The sequence below is a fragment of the Lissotriton helveticus genome, chromosome 6 (genome assembly GCF_964261635.1).
Source record: "Lissotriton helveticus chromosome 6, aLisHel1.1, whole genome shotgun sequence".
Classification (NCBI taxonomy): domain Eukaryota; kingdom Metazoa; phylum Chordata; class Amphibia; order Caudata; family Salamandridae; genus Lissotriton; species Lissotriton helveticus.
In genome coordinates this window covers 1,370,694,908-1,370,715,019 of record NC_136067.1, presented here as the reverse complement: position 1 = coordinate 1,370,715,019, position 20,112 = coordinate 1,370,694,908, and the positions used below count along the sequence as shown (strand labels likewise).

The 20,112-nt window shown below is 46.1% G+C and overlaps 1 protein-coding gene across 1 annotated transcript in view; it reads right to left on the bottom strand.

Annotated features, from left to right (window-relative positions):
- The window catches only part of TULP4 (TUB like protein 4), an 865,190-nt gene that overhangs the window by 397,786 nt on the left and 447,292 nt on the right, over positions 1-20,112 (bottom strand). The window contains exon 4 of the mRNA XM_078649123.1: positions 1,865-2,026. Within this exon, the coding sequence (XP_078505249.1) occupies positions 1,865-2,026 (162 nt within the window). The remainder of the gene's footprint in view (positions 1-1,864; positions 2,027-20,112) is intronic.

Here is a 20,112-nt window from a genome sequence, read left to right as displayed (position 1 = left end):
TTTAACATGCACATGGCCCCCTTGATGAGATAGTGCAGTTTTTCGGTCTGGACATTATATTGTATGCTGAAGACATCCAGTTGATCATCCCAATATTGAAGAACGTAGATTTTGTGCAGATCAATTTCCAGCTATGCTTATCCTGAGTAGCGACTTGGATCACAGACAGTTGTCTCAAATTTAATTCAGAAAAAACTGACATCCTTATCTTTGTTCATCCCAACTAAATAAGGCCATGCCTTGTGCATAACAAACTTGGAATTCCCCCTGTCCCCTCCATTTTTGCTATGAATTTTGGAATCATAGTGGATCATCACCTACTTTTGAAAAGGTTGCAAAATTAGCAACCACATGAGTTATGCTACCAAAATCGGTCGACATTTTTTTTTTACTTTATTCCAATTTCTACTTGAAAAACATTGATTTACACTCTAATCACTTCCAGGCTTGACTACTGGGAATATGTTAGTGGGTTCTCCAAAATACCTTCTCCACTGACTCTAGCCTGTACAGAATGCTGCAACAAGATTCATTCTAGTCATTCCCCGCCATCATTCCATTTCTCTCCACTTAAAAACATTTACACTGGCTTCCTATACTGAGGAGAAATCAATTCAAAGTGCTTATGTTTACTTTTAAAGGTTATTGTAAAGTGACCCTTTTTGTGTGGTCACACCCGGTTTTACATTTTTATGTGACTCACTTACGGGTAATTGTGAACTCTAACACTTGGACATTGTTATCCAGTGGCAGTATGTGTGCTCTGACTCCTAAAATAAAGTCGAAATTGGCATACAGACCTTTTCGCCCTATTGGATTCTGGTATTTTCTCCTACATGAAGAGGTTTGTGTGTGTCCTCTAATTCTCATTTCGACTCTGCATGTGAATTTTTGGGTGACAGGTGTCATTTTACACAGACGTCTCCACATGTATACTGTGCCAAACAGGTATGAATGGAATTGACCATTCCGGCTTGCCTGCACATAGGAATGATTAACTCAATCCTTGTTCTTTCCAATCTTTACTACTTTTTCTCCATAACACCATCACATACTAGGGTGCCTTATCTATGAGCATTCTTTAAGGACATTTTTTAACCTTACTTTCTCAGTTTAATTTTTCACTTTAATTTTTCATTTCTATTAAACATGTCAGTCCTGCCTACTGATAGTGACTCAACATATAAGAGTATTAAAGTTTTGATTATTTTTTATTGTATTCTACAACTTTTGCAGTCTTGAAGCCACGCTGGTGACAGAACACATGTTGATTGTGCCTTTCGATGTCACTATCACTGAAGATTTCAAGTCACAAACAATGAACAGGACTTGAATTGAATTCACCGTGTTCTTGACACTTTCGACAAAAATTGGACTATTGAATTACTTGCTGTGATATATTTTGCATATATTTCCTATAACAAAGTGATGAATGGAAATGTTTGACTCATTCTGAACTGAATCCATCTGGGAACATTCCATCATATTTAGTTCATGTGAGCCAACAAATATAAGGATCAATCATATGTGCATTGCTTTTGGTACAGTTTCAAAAGAAACAGTCCTGCCCGAGCTATTAGGGCAGATCCACTCTAGATCGAAACCGATCAGCCCCATGTCATCATATATAAGTTGGAGCTTGAGTCCAGTACATTCATTTTTCAAGTAGCTTTACTGAAAAGGAACTTCAATGGAACACGTTACCACAAAAAACAAAATGGTATTTAATGGTCAGGAGAATATTTTTCACAATCCTACAAAATATTTAGTGAAAGATCATTTGCATGCATTTGCCTAAAACAAAAGGTATACCATTGTGTCAGCTCAGAAAAAAAAAATGAGAGAAAATCAGAAAAACAATTACCTGCTGGTCATCCGGTGTCCATATCCCGCATGTGATCTGGCTTTCCAGGTTAATTTCTGAAGACCAATGCCTCTGCCCACTCACGGAACCAACCAGCACAAATCCATCCCTGTAGGAGATGAGGGCCTGCGTACCATCATGGCTCCAAGTGAAGTCACTCACCTGAAACGAGACCCAAACAAATGTTTCAGATGGCAGAAAAGTTGCATTTTTCTTCCTTCAGCTCAAGATCCGGCTGTTGAGGTAAGTTTTCAGTCTACTAATCTAGGAAAGGAGGGGGCCTAGATGTTTTTTACTAGACAAAGTTTATAAATGAAAGTCTAATCAAACTGCAGAAATAAAGTAGAAGGGTGCGTGGTGGAGGAAAGCCTCACCTGCTCTAGTCTTTCTCTCATTCTACTATGTCATAAGTTATGCACGTCTGTGAATTATGTCCTAATGACTTTGCACATTTTTGCCCAGGAATAAGAAATTACTCTTACGTGCACCTGTATCTCATACCACTCATTTACATACCCAACACATTGTCTTCTTGACTATAGAAGTGCTACCTCGGCACGCTGACATCAGTTTTCTATTTCTGCTCTAAAAATGCAGCTCCATAACTGAACGATGTGTGATCAGTGTGCAGAAACTAACAAGGGCTTTCAGGTGAAGAGCCCTATTCGCAGAACGAGGGGGATGGAAGCATTAGTTAGGAATCTGTGTTTAGAATGAGTCTCCACCAGAAAAAGCATTACCGAAGATAAGTACTTTGTTCTTCTGATAGAGGCTTTTAACAGCAGATTCCTCACCTCAGAATAGATACCCAATCAATACTTTTCCAGCGGTGGGTCTGAGAGTGGCTCATACCAGGTCCTGGAGGACCGAACTGACAAAATGCTCATCAAGACAGGCCTGACTGTCCAAGCTGTGTGCTTCGTGAATGTGTAAAGTGACGCCCAGCTGGCTGCTTGGTAGATGTCCAGGACAAGTACCCCATCATCCAATGCTGTGGTAGCGGCCTTGGCCTTGTGGAATATGCCCAAAAGCCCTCAGGAGGCTACTATTTATCTAGTGTGTAGGGAATTTTGATTGAGGAAGGATCAGTTTCTGCACCACAGTCTCTTTTTTCACTCCATCGAACCCAATAGAGCGCTAAACGTATGTGTTCTGCAGTGCAACTGATGTAAAAAAATAAATTAAAAAAAGAGGGCTTTTTTTGCATCCAACCAATGGAGCTTCTCTTCCTGCTTAGAAGGATGAGGTGGAGTGAAAAATCTAGGCAGCGGGATGCCTAGGTCGAAGTGAAAAGGAGTCACCACTTTCGGCAAAAATGAAGCATAAGTCCAAAGAAGCAGTTTGTCAGGCTTGAGGTAGTGTATGGAGGTGTAACCAAAGGGCTTGAAACTCACTGATCCTCCTGCCTGATGTAATGACAACCAAGAGTACTGTCCTAAAGATCGGGCGCTGCAAAAGACAGCTATGTAGGGGCTCAAATGGGGAACACATAAGGAATGTCAGAGCCAGATTCAGGCCCCATTAGGCATCACAAAAGGTGTATGTGAGAACAAATGTTGCAGGCCCTTAAGGAAACGTGAATTAAACAGTGAGGTTGATTCGGTAGCTTCCAAAAAATTGAGATGGTGGAAAGATAACTTTTAATTGTGCCCAAGGCAAGGCCTTTTCACGCTAGCAATAGTACCTCTGACAAGGAGGCAGAAAGTAGATCAGCATTATGGGACAAGCACCAAGCCTAAAATTTTTCCCAATGGCAGGCGTATACAATTTTTGTTGAGGGACGCCTGGCTGCTAGAATGACATCAGAGGTCTCAGGAGGAAGATCAACAACATTCAACTGCCCCTGCTCAATCTCAACGCATCAGGTTGGTCGTTTACACGTTTGGTGCAGAATCCTGTCCCGTTGCTGCTACTGAAGATCCTCTAGAGAGGGCAGCCTGAACGGAGTACCAATGCTCATGCTCAGGAGTTCGGGATACCAACCTCTACTTGGCCAGTACGGAGCCACTAACATGACTTGGGCCAAGAAGTTCTTGGTCTAATTGACACCTCATTTCAGGAACGGTATCAGCGAAAAGGTGTACAGTAGTCCCAGATTCCAGACTAAGCACAATGCGTCTCCAAGCAAGACCCACTTTGGAACTCCAAAAGTGCAGCAGTGCCGACATTGCACTTTTAAGCAGTGGTGAATAGATCGAGCCAAGGATCTCCGCAATATCGGAAGAGACCTAGCGACACCCTCGAATGTAGACACAATTAGTGATCTGTTAGGCATCGGTGGCTGTGTTTATGTTTGTGGCATTCAGAGATCCCGCCAGGCCTTGCACAAAGAGGGTGATGTCCTGGCGCACCAGAGGTGCAGGGCCTCTTGGCACAGGGTCCACGACCCCACCTCACCCAGTTTGTTGCAATACCACATGGCAATGGTGTTGTCTCTGAACACCTGAACCACCTTTCCCTTGATGGATGGAAGGAGGGTCTTCAATTCAAATGGGATGGCCCTCAGCTCTAGAAGACTGATAGAATCCTAGCTCCACATCAGAGACCAGAGTCCTCAGATCTCCACTCCTCCCAGATGCCCTCCCCAAACCACAAGTGATGTATCGGTCCCCACTGCTAGCTCCAGGTGAGGAAGAGAGGGGGGTTTGCCACTGATCCCATCATGGTCCATCAACCACCACTGTATATCTTTTGCAGTCTCCTCCAAAATCTAGACCAGGTCGGAGAGATTCCCCTGGTGCTGTGCCCACTGAGAATCCAGATCCCACTGCAGAACCCACATACGTCATTGAGCGTGCTTCGCCAGCAGGAAGCTGGAAACTATCAGACCCAGCAGTCTCTGAATCAGTATCACCATAATCCAGAACTGAGGGTGAAACATCAGAATCCTACCTCAAAAGTCCTGGACTCTCTGCTCGGGGAGGGGGGGTGTCTGTAGGAAGGAAGCATCTAAGAAGGAGTTAGGTGTGACTTCGGTATGTTGCTAGTGAATCCCAGCAAGTGCAAAAGGTTCACCATGACGACTGCCTGGGACAAGTTCGCCTGCAACAGCTAGTCGTCAAAATAGTGGTCTACCGTGAAGTGCAGGGAACGCTTGTGAGTCTGCAGGATAGGAATGTGGAAATATGTGTCCTGTAGGTCCAAGGCAACTTTCCAGTCTCCAGGGTAGACAAAACGTGAGAGAATGTGAGCATCTTGAATTTCTCTTTCAGAAGAAATGCAGTGAGACAGTGAAGATCTAGTATAGGACAGAGGCATCTACTCTTTATTGGCCCAAAAAGTAGCAGAAATAACAATCACGTCCTACTACTGCTAGTGGCACCCTCTTGATGGCTAGTTTGGCCAGCAAAGCCTTCCCCTCATGAATGAGCAAAAAGAGACGGTCTTCCGTCAGCCGTTCTGCGACCGGTGGCAAAGTGGGGTTTCCAGAAATCAAAGGTCATAGCCCAGCTGAACATTTTGGAGTAATTACTCCAACGGGATGGATGTGCTGCGATGAGGGCCTGTTAACCACTTGGATGCTAAGGGGTGTGCTAGGAGGTCCATGTAGTTTCCATTGAAATCAATGGAAACTCCATGACGAGCTGAGCTCGTCATGAGCGTCGAAGGGGTTAAAGAGGTGGTTTAGAGGTTACGGCAGCGGCCAGGGGACTGGCCAGTACCCTGAGTTTGGGTCCCGCGTCCTCTGTGGGATCTGCATCCAAGCCCACAAAAATATTGGGAAGTCTGCTGGCCTGTGGAGGTAAGCCCCAGGTGTGGCCACATTAGAGGCAAAAGGACTGCTGCCAGGAACCAAAAGAAAGACCCAGTGATCTGGCGGTGACCCGGCTCTCCTTGAAGCCAAGGCACTGCCCGGTTCCATGGGGCCCAAAGGTATGTCAGAGGGACCTGTTAGTTCAAAGGTAGAATGCACGGCATTGTAGAACGCCTTGAGTTGGGCAGGATTCGCTTCAACTCTGCGGAAATTGCAGAAGTGTGGAGCAGACCCAGTCGCTTGCTCCACGAGTGGAGTGCGGGAGCAGGGCCTAGAAGCACAGCTAGGAAAGGTCAAAGAACGCCTAGACTCCTACTTCGTGTGCTACTTGGACTTACCTGACTTCCATGACAATGACTTGGAGCAGGATGGCTTTAGTCCGCAGAACCAGCTCAGAGAATGGGCCAGAGATCTCCCATGGGATCGACGGGGAGCCTTCTTCTGCCGCCCCGCACAAGCCTTATTGGGCGCTCGCAAATCGTCTTCGATGCATAGACTTGCAGTCACCGGAGGTCCAAGGCTTGTAGCCCGACCCCAGCCACCAGAGGCAAACTAAGAGTGGGTCAGACAGGCATCTGTCTGTGACACTTTTTACATGGGTCAAACCCCATCGGTTACCAGCAGGAGTCAGAGGCCAGTGGATGGACAATGACCACCGACCGGAAGCTGTACTAGGTTTGTGCTCCACAGGAGGAACTGTCAGTACAAGGCCTGGAGAAAGCAGGAAGGAGGAGCTAACCAATCAAAAGGTAGGAAAGGTAAGTGACGTGAGGCCAACCAATGGTGCGAAATAGGCAGGTTCTAAGCCCTATGCCCATTTTAAAACTTTTTTGTGTGTAAATGATACATTTCACTGACAGCGCATGCGTGATGTAGGCTTACCTAAAAGAAGATAATCTACATAGTATACTTGGCAACCCTGTGAATTTTCATTGTAATCGATGCTGCAGTTTTGGCGCCATGTCCAATACAAAAAGTTTATGTAAAAAGCAGTGAGGTCCAAATCTGTTTTGGTACCCCTTTTTTCTTTGCATCCCTTTGACCAAACTTCCCATCATCCAGCAACGTACAACGAAGAATACTTTTAGAAAGTTTCATGGAGATCCGTCACATGGATGCAAAGTTATTAAGGAGCAAAAATCTGAGGAATATGTACATATAGTGAAAAACCAAAGTTTAAAGCAATGCTGTAGAAAGGTGCGGTACAAAGATCTGTTTTTGTTAAAAAATAAATAAAACCATAGAAACTCCGTGGAAAAAAACCAAAAGTTAAAGTAACATAGTAAGTAAGTTAGGTCAATACGTCAGTGACAACATTAACATGAACTTAAAGAACCACAGAAATTCCCCAGTTATACTTAGCAGAGCGAATTATAATTTGTGCCCGCCGTGCACTGCTTATGACTTCACATATTACATCACTCATAACATGTTCCATGACATTGGTATGACATCACTCATGACATCTCAAATGGCATCACAGATGACATCATCCAAGTTTCTTTTGTACATTGTTTTATAGCATTAGAGCTATGAAAGTGCAAAATAGCTTAGAATAATATGATGCATCATTACTGATATCATACATCAAACCCCCATAGATAAAGCAAGCTTGTGTTATGTGCAACATTGACCCTATAGCATACACTTCATGGGTATCCGAGTTCATGTTGATTATGAACCACAGATAAAAGGGTGACATGTACTGCACACAGTGTTCAATCTGTATACAACTGCTCAGGGAAAACCAAGTTCCTCCAGATACTCAAGCCCTGTTACATAACGAATGCCCTACTACGAACAGCCTTTACCTTTATCAAAACCATCAAAGTCACTGACCCTACACTGAGAAATGAAGTGGACATGAGTATGAAACAAGGGTACTGTTGACACGGTATACTCTATGGTAAGAGTTAACTCTGTACCACACTGTTTGCAGACAGTAAAACTCTCATAAGAAATGTACCAAAGAGTATTAAAAAGAGAGCAGTGTACACTGTAGCAAAACGTGTCCAAAGAGCGACTATTCATTTTAAATGACCAAGGTCTGAAGGTGTTAAAGATCATACTACCAGTAGCTTTCATACTGTGGTAAAAAGTTTACAAATAACCAGGGCCACTGGAATTAAGAGATTGTGCGGCAATTTTCGCATAGTTATAAATTAAACACATTTGCCACATAATCCACCATGCACCATCTGCTGCATAATCTGCAGATTTTAACCCCCAATAATTTTTCTAACTCCAACAGCTCAAAAGTTACTAAAAAAGCAGAGGAGTGTTGCTGTGCAGCGGATGACCCTTTGCAAAAATTAACTGGCCACCTTTTTGTAGCTTATTGCTGTGCTCAGGTGGTAAACTGCTACTAATTAGTTACAACTAATGCCCAGACAGTCTTAACAAGTTACAAAATGACAAAATAATTAAGTAATACTTTCCCATAATGTACCTTTTCTTGCCATATAATTTACTCAATCGTACTGCATAATTTGTCCCTCCTCTGCCGCATAATTCCAGTGGCCCTGCAGATAACCCATCTTCTGAAGCAAAACAAGCACACGTACATAGGTTTATACCTGGTGCACACAGTCTTCTATGTTATGTTGAAGTTGTCATCCTGAGACAATTTGGTCTAATAACTCAAGGCTGCTCACAATACTTGATATGTTTTATGTAGAATCTTTGCCCCATTCCTGAGTTTTTTGGGCACCGAGAAGTCCAAATACCCTGGCCAAACTTTAATAAAAGTGGGGAGGGAGATTGGCCCCCAAAGCATTATTAGGCCCCTGGGACCCCATGCCCTGGTGCTTAAATGTAAATTAAACGGGAGGGGGACACACAGCCCCTCTAAACTAACTTTTATAGGTCATGGGGAACCCCCCATCCCCTGGACCATGCCCTATTTGAAAGGGGAGGGGGCCGCTTGCCACTCCTCTCCAAGCCTCATTGGGTCCAAGGACCCCATTCCCTCGAGTTAAAAAAAAAAAAGAGTGGGAGAGGGTCACGTGGTCCACCCAGAGCCTTATTAAACGGGAACAAGGCCATTAAAGGCTCAGGGATGGGGACCGTGTGCCCCCCCTTCCCTTTAAATAAAGTGACAGCCCTGGGGGATTGGGTCCACATGAGCTTTTTAAGGCTCGGGGTGATGCCACACAGCACCCCCTTATTAAATACATTGGACCCCAGAGGATGGGGTCCACAGGGCCGAACACAGCTCAGGGAGGGGGTCCACAGGCCCTACTCCCCTTAACCGCATCGTTGCGGCGGCTTTTCCCGCTGTGCGCGGTAATTTTAAAAATACCGCATTACATGACGAGCTCAGCTCGTCATGAACGCACGGCAGGTTACGCTCATGACGAGCTGAGCTCGTCATCAACCTGGAAGGGGTTAATAAATAGATTGGGCCACAGGAGATGGGGTCTCCATGCCGAAAAGAGGGGCTGTGCACCACCTCTCCTTAAATATACACCACCCTGGGGGCTGGAGCCCTACTGATACCCCCTCCCCTTATAAGTATAATTAGATGGGCGCCGTTTTTAGGGAGGGGGGAGTGGGATTCCATTCAGCAGTTTTTGCCTTGGGCTGCCTAAAGAAGTCTATGGAAAATACAGGAGGGAAAATTGCTTTTGGAACCCCCTTTTTTCTAGGACCCCGCTTGATGGATCACCGCAAAATTTTCCAGGATGCAGCGAAAGTGAATTTGCTCTTTTTTTTTGGGAATGTTTCATCAGCGAAAGTCCAATAAAATACTAATAATCACACGTTGGCACGTTTCAAAGGTCAACTTCAGAATTATTAGCACAGTAAAGCAAACGTAACAAGAGAATTTTTTTTTTATCTGCCTCACATATTGCAAATAACTATAAATTTACACATGAGTGAGATTTTAACTTGCTGCATAAATTGAATCCCTTGTATCCTGGATTTGGTAAAATTAATTTATTAAAACAAATACACATGAAAATGCAATTGCATAAATGCTATAAACAGATACATAATGCTATGTATTACCATTACTGAGGAAGGGGTATCAAGGCTTCTAGTGAGTCATGGAGCCTTTCTCCACTCAACAATGTATTAAATAGCAAATTACACTCTGTGCATCTGCAGACTATACAAACACACACTGTCACTATTGTGAGTTATAGTTGGGTTAGTTTCTTCATCCTCACAAACTGTTCCCCTCCCAAAAAAATGCATCCACCTCAGCTTCTTCCTAGTGGTGATTTGTCAAGTGGGGGAGAAAAAAAGGAGGGTCTCAAATTGTTGATTTCCCATGTTAATTCCCATAGCAAATTAGTGGATAGTTAGAACTTTAATCAGAAAGCTTGCTTTTTTTGTTAATACTGTAAATTCCATCAGACTTTAAGAAATTTGATTTTAAAGAGGTGCTTGGGGTGGCCAAGAAGGGGTTAAAATATAGGTACTTATCAACTGTATGAAGTCCAGAAATGCTTGGATTGGCCATTTTAAAGGGGACTAGCCAATGTTGATATGGCTACCCAGAAACTCAACAATATGCTGTGGCAGCCATAACAGTCCTCTGGGACAAGGTCCCTGCATCCTGAAAGTGAATAAAAAATAAAATAAACAAAGGGGTAGGTAGATTGATGAGCATACCTTGACCCCGAGGGGCACGTGGGGGTTCCAAGAGAATAAAACCCTCCTCCAATAGGCTGGCCACAAACTGAATCTAGATAAAAAAAATACCTGCTATCTGGTCACGTTTTAAGATTCTGCAAATGTCCGAAAATAATATTTAGAAAGAACTTTATGTAAAATTGTTTGCATTCATTTTTAACACAGAAGTTCTCTCTTTTTTTACTTCAGTAATCAGTCAGGGGTCATTAATGCAGCTCTGGAACATATATATACATATATATATACATATATATATATATATATATATATATATATTATTTTTTAAACCTTTATTAAAGCATTCAAAGCATTACAAGCACAGGCCTACAACCACAGGGGCCGGCCGTAAACTCAGAAAGTCAAATAGGGAATTTACTTATCAGTCAACAGCCCTGGCACCAGCTGTGATGCAAGTTACAGCATATGGTAGAATGCGATATCAATGAACAGGATAATACAGAGGTTTCGTTTTTTTCTTTTTTCGAAGAAGCAGTAGTGGCATTACTATAAGAGGCGTCACACCATATAAGAAGGAGCGATTAGAGATGGGGGGATGTACCTCGCACTGCAGTCAATAGAAGGTAACAAATAATATGGCCATAGTAACGCAACGCCTAGCAGAGGCAGACAAGGAGTAAAGGATAATCTATCAGCGAGCGATCTAGTGCGAGTACCATCCAGAAAACCCACTCTCAGGAGACAGTAAAATAAAAGCTAGTAGAGACGCCCAGTAGAGTAAGAAGTAACTGAAGGATAAACAGCCAACCACCCTGAAAAGAAAGAAAGGAAAAGAAAGGGACCATAGAACAAAACAAACTAAAATAACAAACCCCCCCCCGTATACCCCCACCCTGCACCCCTGTAATGGCTACGGCCTACCCGACTAACAGCGTGCCTGTCGCCCTGGAACTCGCCCTAAAGGAAGGAAAAGAAAAGTGAAGGAGGAGAACAAAAAAAAAACCACACTCCCGGGCCCCTATACCCCCCGCCATCAGCGACCTCCCCAAGACGTATTATCCACTGTTTGAAGCAAAGTATTAAACCCCAGCCTGGGGAGGACATCAGCAAAACCACCCGACTCCCGTTACACTATAAGGTACAATCCCGGCACACATCACATAAATTAGCAAACCCTAAAAATCAAAGTCAACCCTGGCCAGTACGGGTCTTTACGAGAGCCCTTGTCGCCCAGGCCACAGTCACCATGAGGAAATTGAAGCGTACATAAAAGTTCAAGTCAATGAAATCGGATCGGAGGCAGGATATAAGTGCGCGACATCCACAAAACTGGCAAGGAAGAGTGAAGAAGAAGGGCAAACCTCTCCGATAGTCACTGAAGAACTGTTTGTGGCGATCAAAACCTTTAGCAACAATGTTCCGCCGAGCAGGGTTCGAGCAGGGAAAGCTGACGATGATCATAGGTGCGCCATCTGTGAAGCCAGAGTCATCAAAGCGGGCTGAACCAGGCCTCCGCACGGGGACCTCAAAATGGTAGGCAGAGTACTCCACGGGAACCACAGTTTGCTGATAGCATGTCAGAGTGTCGTCGTCCGGTCGCAGACAGACGTTGTCCAGCGTTACAGACAACTGATGGTACATGACGGCGAGTTGAGAGTGGAGCGCCCCAATGGCGGCCATTACGAACCTCAACGTTGGTGTGCCGTCCGTCCTTTCCATCCCCTCTCACGAAGCGACGAAGCAGGACTCGAACCCCGGAGAGGACAACTACGAGGCACCAGGCACACACGGAGCCGATGACAACAGTGGGCGCTCTCGAAACTGGCAATATCGACACTTTCGCCGCTCGCGGGGCCCAAGCCCGTCAACCCCGGCCCCCCCAGCAGGGTCTCCGGGCGTCGGACCCCCGACTGCAGCTACCGATGTGCACTTGCGCCACTGTACCGTGTCTTTAGCTTAAGCCGGTTACTGAGTAGCCAATCGTAAATGCAAGTATGATCCGAGTTCGGAAGACCGGACGCAGCCCTGGTCCCACAGCCGATGTTGATCAACTCTAACCCGGATGGGTTAGAAATCGAGGCCCCGGCTTCAGCCCTAAAGTAGGCCGAAAAGAAAACACGACATATCTTCGTCACCCAGTAAGTTGGGAATTCCGGGATTGCACCGCAGGAGTCAGGAGCACTTCATATGCACGGGAGTCCGGCGTGAGGAAAAGGATAGAAAGCAGGATATCCGAGCTGCCGGCGGAGGTCAGCGGAGCCGGGAGCTCATGCGGCCATCTTGCTTCGCAGCGTAGCTCCTCCTCCTGGAACATATTTTAAAGTACTTTCTTCTATTTAAAATATGGACTGATAAGGAAGAATACTGCTTTAGGCAGTTTTTGTAAGTTTTGAATGGCAAGGACATTAAAATGCCATTCAAGCAAGTATAAAACTGGCCAGTGGCAACGCTCCAGCCATTGTCTCACTGAAATTCATTATAGTGAATTGCAGTTTTTGAGGATCACAAAAAGGAGCACATATAATGGGTGATAACAGATTTTAGTCGCAATATAAACCATTTGTTTGTGGCACAATAGCATTTTTTGGAATTGTGGTGGGTTCTAAGGTGCTTTTACCCAATTAAAAACGCCAATCCTCCGATGAACCATGTCTGAAAAACAACTTTTTTCTCCCATGACTTTCTCAAAGAGTTCATTAAAGGGGCCCCAGAAGCTAAAAGAAGAGCGTGTTTTCCATAAATTCACACTATCTTCCTCAGCCAGATTAAAGTCTGACATTCCAGGCAACAGAAGCAGCCGCCTTTCAATGATTCTGCAGTGTAGTACTGTAGACTCCTACAGTGTTCTAATCAACAGCCATGGCACTAACAATCTTCTTCATGGAAAAAGTCTTCCACACCTGAGGCCATCTTGATGGTATCTTTGCTGTAAACCCTAAAGCATTTCCTTTAGAAGCGAACAAAGAGGCGGTTCTTTTTGCCACATAAACTATGGTTAGTGCTATAGAAAGCTAAAATGAAGTCAAGCAGGTGGCGGGCACGGGCAGGTCAAGAGGGAGGGTGCAAGGGCATGAACCAGGACAACAGAGGACAGGTGGGAATGGTGAAGGAGCAACAAGCTTACCATGGAGAGCAGGAAGGTATGGTTAGGGGCAGCACAATGGACCTAAAAGGGCAGCCGGGAGGGGGCAGGGGCATCCACACCGAGAACAGAGGGCATGGGTAATGGGGCAGCAAGCTGACCTAAAAGAGTAGGCTGGCAGGGGCAGCAAGCTCACCCCAGAGGGCATGCTGGCATGGTCAGCAAGCAGGTCATGATAGTCAGGAGGAAGGCGGTTGGGGCAGCAAGCCAACCATTCAGGGAGGAGTGCAGGGGCAGCAGGATGACTATATATGGCAGGGGCAGCAAGCTGACCGTAGGGAGCAGCCTACTGTGGGTTGGGTCTAGACCAATCCCCTGCTGTGCATGGTCAAAGACTGCGCAGTTGGGGAGTGTTAGCAGAGGATGATAAAAAAACTGAAATTCACAAAAAAACACAAATGTTAAAGAAACATTACTATAATGTCTTAAAATGGGTTAAAAACAAACATTTATCAGTTTTTTTAAAAAAATAGAAATTTACCAGTTGGAATTCAGTGAAGTGAATAAGCTTGCACCCCACCACACATTGTTTATGACCTCACGTATTACATCACTCATTACATGTTCAATAACACCAGTGACGACATCGCTGTTGGAATCAAATGACTCAATAATCTTTGCTCTTTGTGATACGATACTGTTTTCAGAGGTGCCCAGGGATAGCTACATTCCGAAAGTCATTCTCTAATTACATCTTTCTTTTGGGGCAGCCGGACCACCCTTCTCTACAACGTGTTCAGTGACCTGTATTCTTGCCCTTTGCAAGATGCTTCCCATATTAGCCAAAAATACTAATAGTACATGATATGTTCTACAAATGGAATACATTTATATGTAATGCCTCTTCTAAACAATCTATGACATACTGGGATGACATTTATGAGCATCTTTAACTGAATTGCGACACCTTCTTGATTATTTTGTGTGATCAACATTGCACATCTAGAGGTAACACAATGCAGGCAAGCAGCTGTAATAGCCCTACAATGAGTCATCATGTCCCCTTTCATGTTTAGATGGATAATTCGCTGTATTGCATTACTGAATGTGAACAATGGAGGATGAATAATCTAATCAGGAGCACAGGGATGTGTTACAAATTCTGTCCAGGGAAAGACTGCATTGTAATGTACAGTAATTGCATTTATATAACGCTTACTGATCCTGACGAGTCACTGAAGCACTTCACAGTAAGTAGCACGCTACTCTAGTACCCAATGCCAGGGGTTAATCCAGCTGTTATTGGTGGCAAGTGGAATTAGTCATGTGCTCTCAGGAAACTAGTCAAAGCCTTTACTCCTGTTTCTTTGTGGTAAATTAATTAATAGGAGTGAGGAAAGATCATTGGTGTGGGCACAATAGGGAGTCATGCATATGGATGGTGAGATGAATAAGTTACTTACTTTTAGTAACACCATATCTGTTAGAGACTACCTAGCAGCAGATTCCTTACCTTAGAATATTCCCCAGGCGTCAGACTAGATCCAGAAATTTTGTGAGCAATTCCCTAGTGCGCCAGTCAGTGGTGTTATATGGCTCCTTGTGGCTTTGTCTGCACTAGAAGGGACAGGCGCACGGTGGCTATACAGACAGCTTCCCTGCACGCTGACCTCAGTCGGTTACTATTTTTCCACATCAGATGTACGGAGCCATACCAAGGTAGTTTGACCAGTGTGCTAATGTGAGATCCTTAAAATCGCTTGGAGGTGAAATGTACACTTCGCACAACAGGGAAGATCGGAGAGTTGGTAAGGAGTCTGATAGAGTCTTTACCAGATAAGCAGATATGGTGTTACCAAGCGTAAGTAACTAGTTCACCTGAAAGAGATAGCTGCAGGTTCCTTAACTCAAAATATATAACTAAGCAATTTCTCCCTGGAGGTGGGTTTGCAAATCTGTTAAAACAAAACCTCCTGAAAGCCCAAATGGGCATAATGCCCATCAAAGTGAACCCGACTGTCCAGGCAGTAATATTTGGCAAATGTGTGAAGAGATGACCACGTAGCTGCCTGACAGATGTCCAGGACTGAGGCTCCTAGAACTAACGCAGTGGTTGTATCCCTCAGGGTTTTGCTTCTTGGAAACTGAGTAGCAGATTTTTATACAAAGAACAATCCACCTGGAGATGATTTCTCTTGTTTACTGCCTTTCCTTTCTTCATACTGACAAATCCAATAGAGAGTTGATCCACCACTCGGAATTCTCTGGGAACGATCAATGTAGAACGACAACGCTCTTTTTGGGTCCGGGCGGTAGAGTCTCTCCTCTTCCTTGGTAGGATAAGGCGCGGTGAAGAAAGTAGGCAGCGTGATGCATTGCCTGACGTGAAGAGGTGTAAGCACCTTGGATAAGAAGGTGGCACAGGTTTTAAGGACAAGCTTGTTCGGAAAAAAGGTAGGATATGGGGGTGGTGGGTGTTTGCTAACCCTCCTTGCAGATGTTATGAACACAAGGAAGTCGCATTGGCTCAAAGGGTGAACACATTAAAAAAGGGAGAAGTAAATTAAGATCTCACTTAGGCATAATGAAAGGTGTAGGGGGGAAATGTGCTGCAAACCTTTCAGTAAACAAGTCACAACTGGTGAAAGCCAAGATGGCCGAAAAAGATCCTTTATCTGCACTCTAAGTGAGACCTTGTCGGGCAAGAGATCAAGCAAACAGAAGGACTTCAGACAAGGGTGCAGACAGAGGATCACAGACTTGGCAGCACACCAAGCTCCACATTTGTCCCATCAGCTGGTGTTTACTGTTTTCATGGAGGGATGTCTGGCAGACAATGCCATCGCACACTTCTGGAGGAAGATCAAACTCTCATCAGTCACCGCTCAATCGCCACACATGTAGATGAAGAGCTTGCAGGTTCAGGTGCAGGACTCTGCCCTGTTGCTGCAACAGCCAAACCTATGGAAGGGGCAGCCTTATCGGAGGACAGATGCGAATGCTCAGAAGTTCGAGATACCAGACTCTCTGTGCCCAATCCGGAGCCACCAAGATGACTTGGGCCAGGTGGTTTCTGATAATCTTTTTTTTGTTTTTGTTTTTTGTAAACCTTTATTTGTACAAAAAGGAAATACAAATCTGGGCCTACAACCAGACCGGCCGGCCACGATACAATAGAGCAATCCAAAAAATACAAAAGAAAAATATACAGATACAATCAGGATAATATGCAGTCAATACAGTTCGAAAAAGGAAGGGGGGGGGGGGAGAATCTGGACGGCCCACAAACAGGAAGAAGGAAGGTTAATTTTTATATTATTACAATAAGGAGTATAACAGGCTCGGATACAGTATAAATGAATCCAGGTTCCCAGAGCAAACTATTGGCCATAAGAAAACTAAAGGGGCAGCAATGCGGAAAATTATCACTACAGTCTACATCAGTACGAAAGCAGATGCGGTTAATTCAAATCAACATACAAGTAGACTCATCGTGTGCACCTCTGCCACCCAATAGCACAGCAGAGATAGGACGATGGAACCGGAACACTAACATCACTAAAGCCAACCCGTCATACTAACCCTAGGGAGAAAGAGAAAGAGAAGGGGAGGGGAAAGAAAAGGGGGAAAAAGAAAAATACAGACTGAAAGAGAAGAGCGCCGCGCCGAGACAAGCATCCCGTAGTAAGGACACAGAAAGAGCAGGAGTATTAGCAACAAGGAAGGGATGGGAGTCGGCACTGAAACGCAGCATAGCCACAAAAGGAGAGAAGCAGCAATCCAGCCCCCATCCCTATAATACCATGGGAGGCAGGGACAGCCGCGGCGCTCCTATAAAGAGGATACAAAAGGGCCATAGAACAAAGGAAAATAAACCGGGAAAGAAAACCCATCCCACCCAGCACCCCTGCAGAAGGCTACGGCCTACCCCCCCAGCAGCGTGCCTGTCGCCCTAATCCCAAACCCGAAATGTAGGAAACACGAAAGAGAAAAAGAATAAGGAGACAAAAAAAAGAATAAGAAGACAAAAAAGATGTGAGGGAGGAGTGAAGAAGTAAAAACAAAATGGTCGGCCTCAGCCCTCCGCCCAACCAGTCAACCGTAATACGTGTAGACGAAAGCGATACAACTCGAGCATCATAAAACGTACAAGGGGGTCCCCCACCGCACTATGCACACGGGAAAGCTCGCCATGGATATGTATACCAGCAATCCACCGGAAGCAATGTATCTCACCCCAGGCCTTCCTTAGCTACATGCAACTCCCACCATACGACAGCGAGAAGCGAACAACTCGGTGCAAGGCAATCACACGAACAAAACATAGTCCGATGAAGACGTAGGCCAGGGAGGGCAATCCATAAGCAAAAGATCAAAAGTCCGGGTATACAGTGCAAGTGTCCCAACAATGTTAACAGGGGCAGGAAAAGACAGGAGTTCAGTCTCGCCGCTCGGGAAAGCGGGGGTTCCCCCGCAGAGCAGAAACACGACCTCATCAAGGCAAATAGATGTAGCAAGCCATCATGTTTCTCGGACACTCGAGTAGGATCCGACCCCAGAACGACATCCGGGCCCCCAAACTCCAAACAGTGAAGCGCAGGAGGTTCAGAAGCCAATCGTTCGCATACCTGTCGACGGCCAGTGGCAGCCGTTCTCAGCGCGGCCGAGGGGGGTGAGGCAGAAGCATCACCGAGACGAGAGGGGACCGTGAGAGACCGGCCCTCTAAGATGGCGGCGGACCACACCGATACCCCAGAGGCAATGGGGGTCAAGGCCGCATGCAAGGACCGCAGTGCTTCCAGAACGTCGCCGATTGTAGGCTCGCGCACACAAGTCCAGGCCCCCGTGCAGTCCAGTAGTCCAGGTCCGCCGTCCGGAGGATATCCACGGTCTATCTCGATGGCCGCCATTTTGTGGAGTCAGGCTCGTCACCACCTCCCACGACTCCCGGATCAGGGCCTCAGATGCGGACCTCCACAGAAACCAAGGGGGTCCCGCTATGGCAGCCTTGGTGCAGAAAGGAGAGCCACCAAAGTCGGGTCGCAGCCTGCAATACCTTTGGCGTGGTCGAAGAGCAGATCCCGGGCGCGAGGCTCCAGGATGGATGGACGGAGCCGCGGCAGGGGGGCCCCCTTCACACGAGCAGCCCTCGGTGCACCGTGCCCCACACCAGCTCCACGGCCGCCAAGGCAAGTCCGGATCAGGACCACCGGAATGTTCGCACAACGGTCTCCCGCCAGCGGCTCACGCTCTCGGCCGGGGCCGACGCGTACAACAATGCCAGGCTGGGTCCAATAGGCGAGGCCCCGGCTTCATCACCGCGGAGGCCCTGGTTCCTCAGGGGGCACAACTTCGGAGTCGCGGCACGTAGGAGCCTCCAGGTCAGACGGTGAGTAAGAGCAACACGTTGCGTTTCAATCTCTGCTCGAGTGCATCGTCCCGGGGCAGGATATATGGCAGGATTTGCGAGTCAGGCCGGAAGGCTGACGGAGCCGAGCTACAGAGCGACCATTACGATCGCGAGCTTGGCTCCTCCCTCGTTTCTGATAATCTTGAAAACTTGGGACAGGTGTGGTATTGGCAGAAAGGCATACAGGAATTCTGAGATCCACTTGAGATAAAATGGGTCTCTGAGCAAGAGCGCCTTGGAAACTCCCACGTGCAGAAGCGCTGACATTGCACGTTCTTTGCAGTGGCGAATAGACCTAACAAAGGTTCTCCACAATCTCTGAAGAGACCATGCACCACATCCGGATGGAGATGCCATTCCTGATCCGCAAGTGCGTGGACAGCTGAGTTATCTGCTCTGCCATTCAGAGAGCCTACTAGTTATTAAACCACCAGGTAAACGTCCTGACACTTTTTGCAATACCACATGGTGGTGGTGGTGTTGTCTGTGAACACCTGAACAAGCCTTCCCTTAATGGAAGGAAGAAGGGCTTTCAATGCCAGGCAAATCACCAATTCCACCAGGTTTATGTGGAGCAGATATTCTGCCAGAGAATAGAGTCTTCTGGTCTCCACATCTCCCAGATGGCCTCCTCATCCCAGAACCGACACATCTGTCACCACTGAGAGCTCTGTGTGAGTAAGAGAGCGTGGTCTGCCACTGACCCAAACGTGGTTCGTCAGCCACCGCTGCAGATCTTTTGCAGTCCCCACCCATATCTGGACCGGGTGGGAGCGGTTTACCTGATACAGCGCCCACTGGTACTTCAAATCCAACTGCAGAGCCCGCATATGCCAAAGGGCATATTTCACTAGAAGGATGCAGGAGGACATGAGACTCAGCAGCCTCAGTCTCACCGAAATCCAGGATAGAGGCTTAAACATCGGAATTATAGCCCGAATATCCTGGATGCGCCATTCTGGAGGAAACTGCACTGCATCCAAAAAAAACTTAGATGAAACTGAGTGTATGAGAGGAAGTCTGGTGTGACTTTGACACGTTTATACTTAACCCTAGCAAATGCAGGAGGTCTACTGTAGTCTAGAGGTGGGAGAGGATTGCCTTCAACAGCCAGTTTTCTACGTAGGGGAAGATTGGAACCACTTACCTCTGCAGATGTGCAGAAACAACCACCATCCCCTTGGCGGACACCCACCAAAAAGTAGCAGGAAAGCAACCACAACCTACTCCTGATGGCAGTACCCTCTCGATGGCTCAGTTGGCCAGAAGAGTCAGCACCTCCTGTCGCAAGAGTGAAAGGTGCTCCTCCGTCTGCCGATTGGGGGACCGAGGCAAAGGTGGCAGGGTCTGTTGGAAAGCTAGGCGTAACCCCACTGGACAATCTCATGCAGCCATTTGTCCTA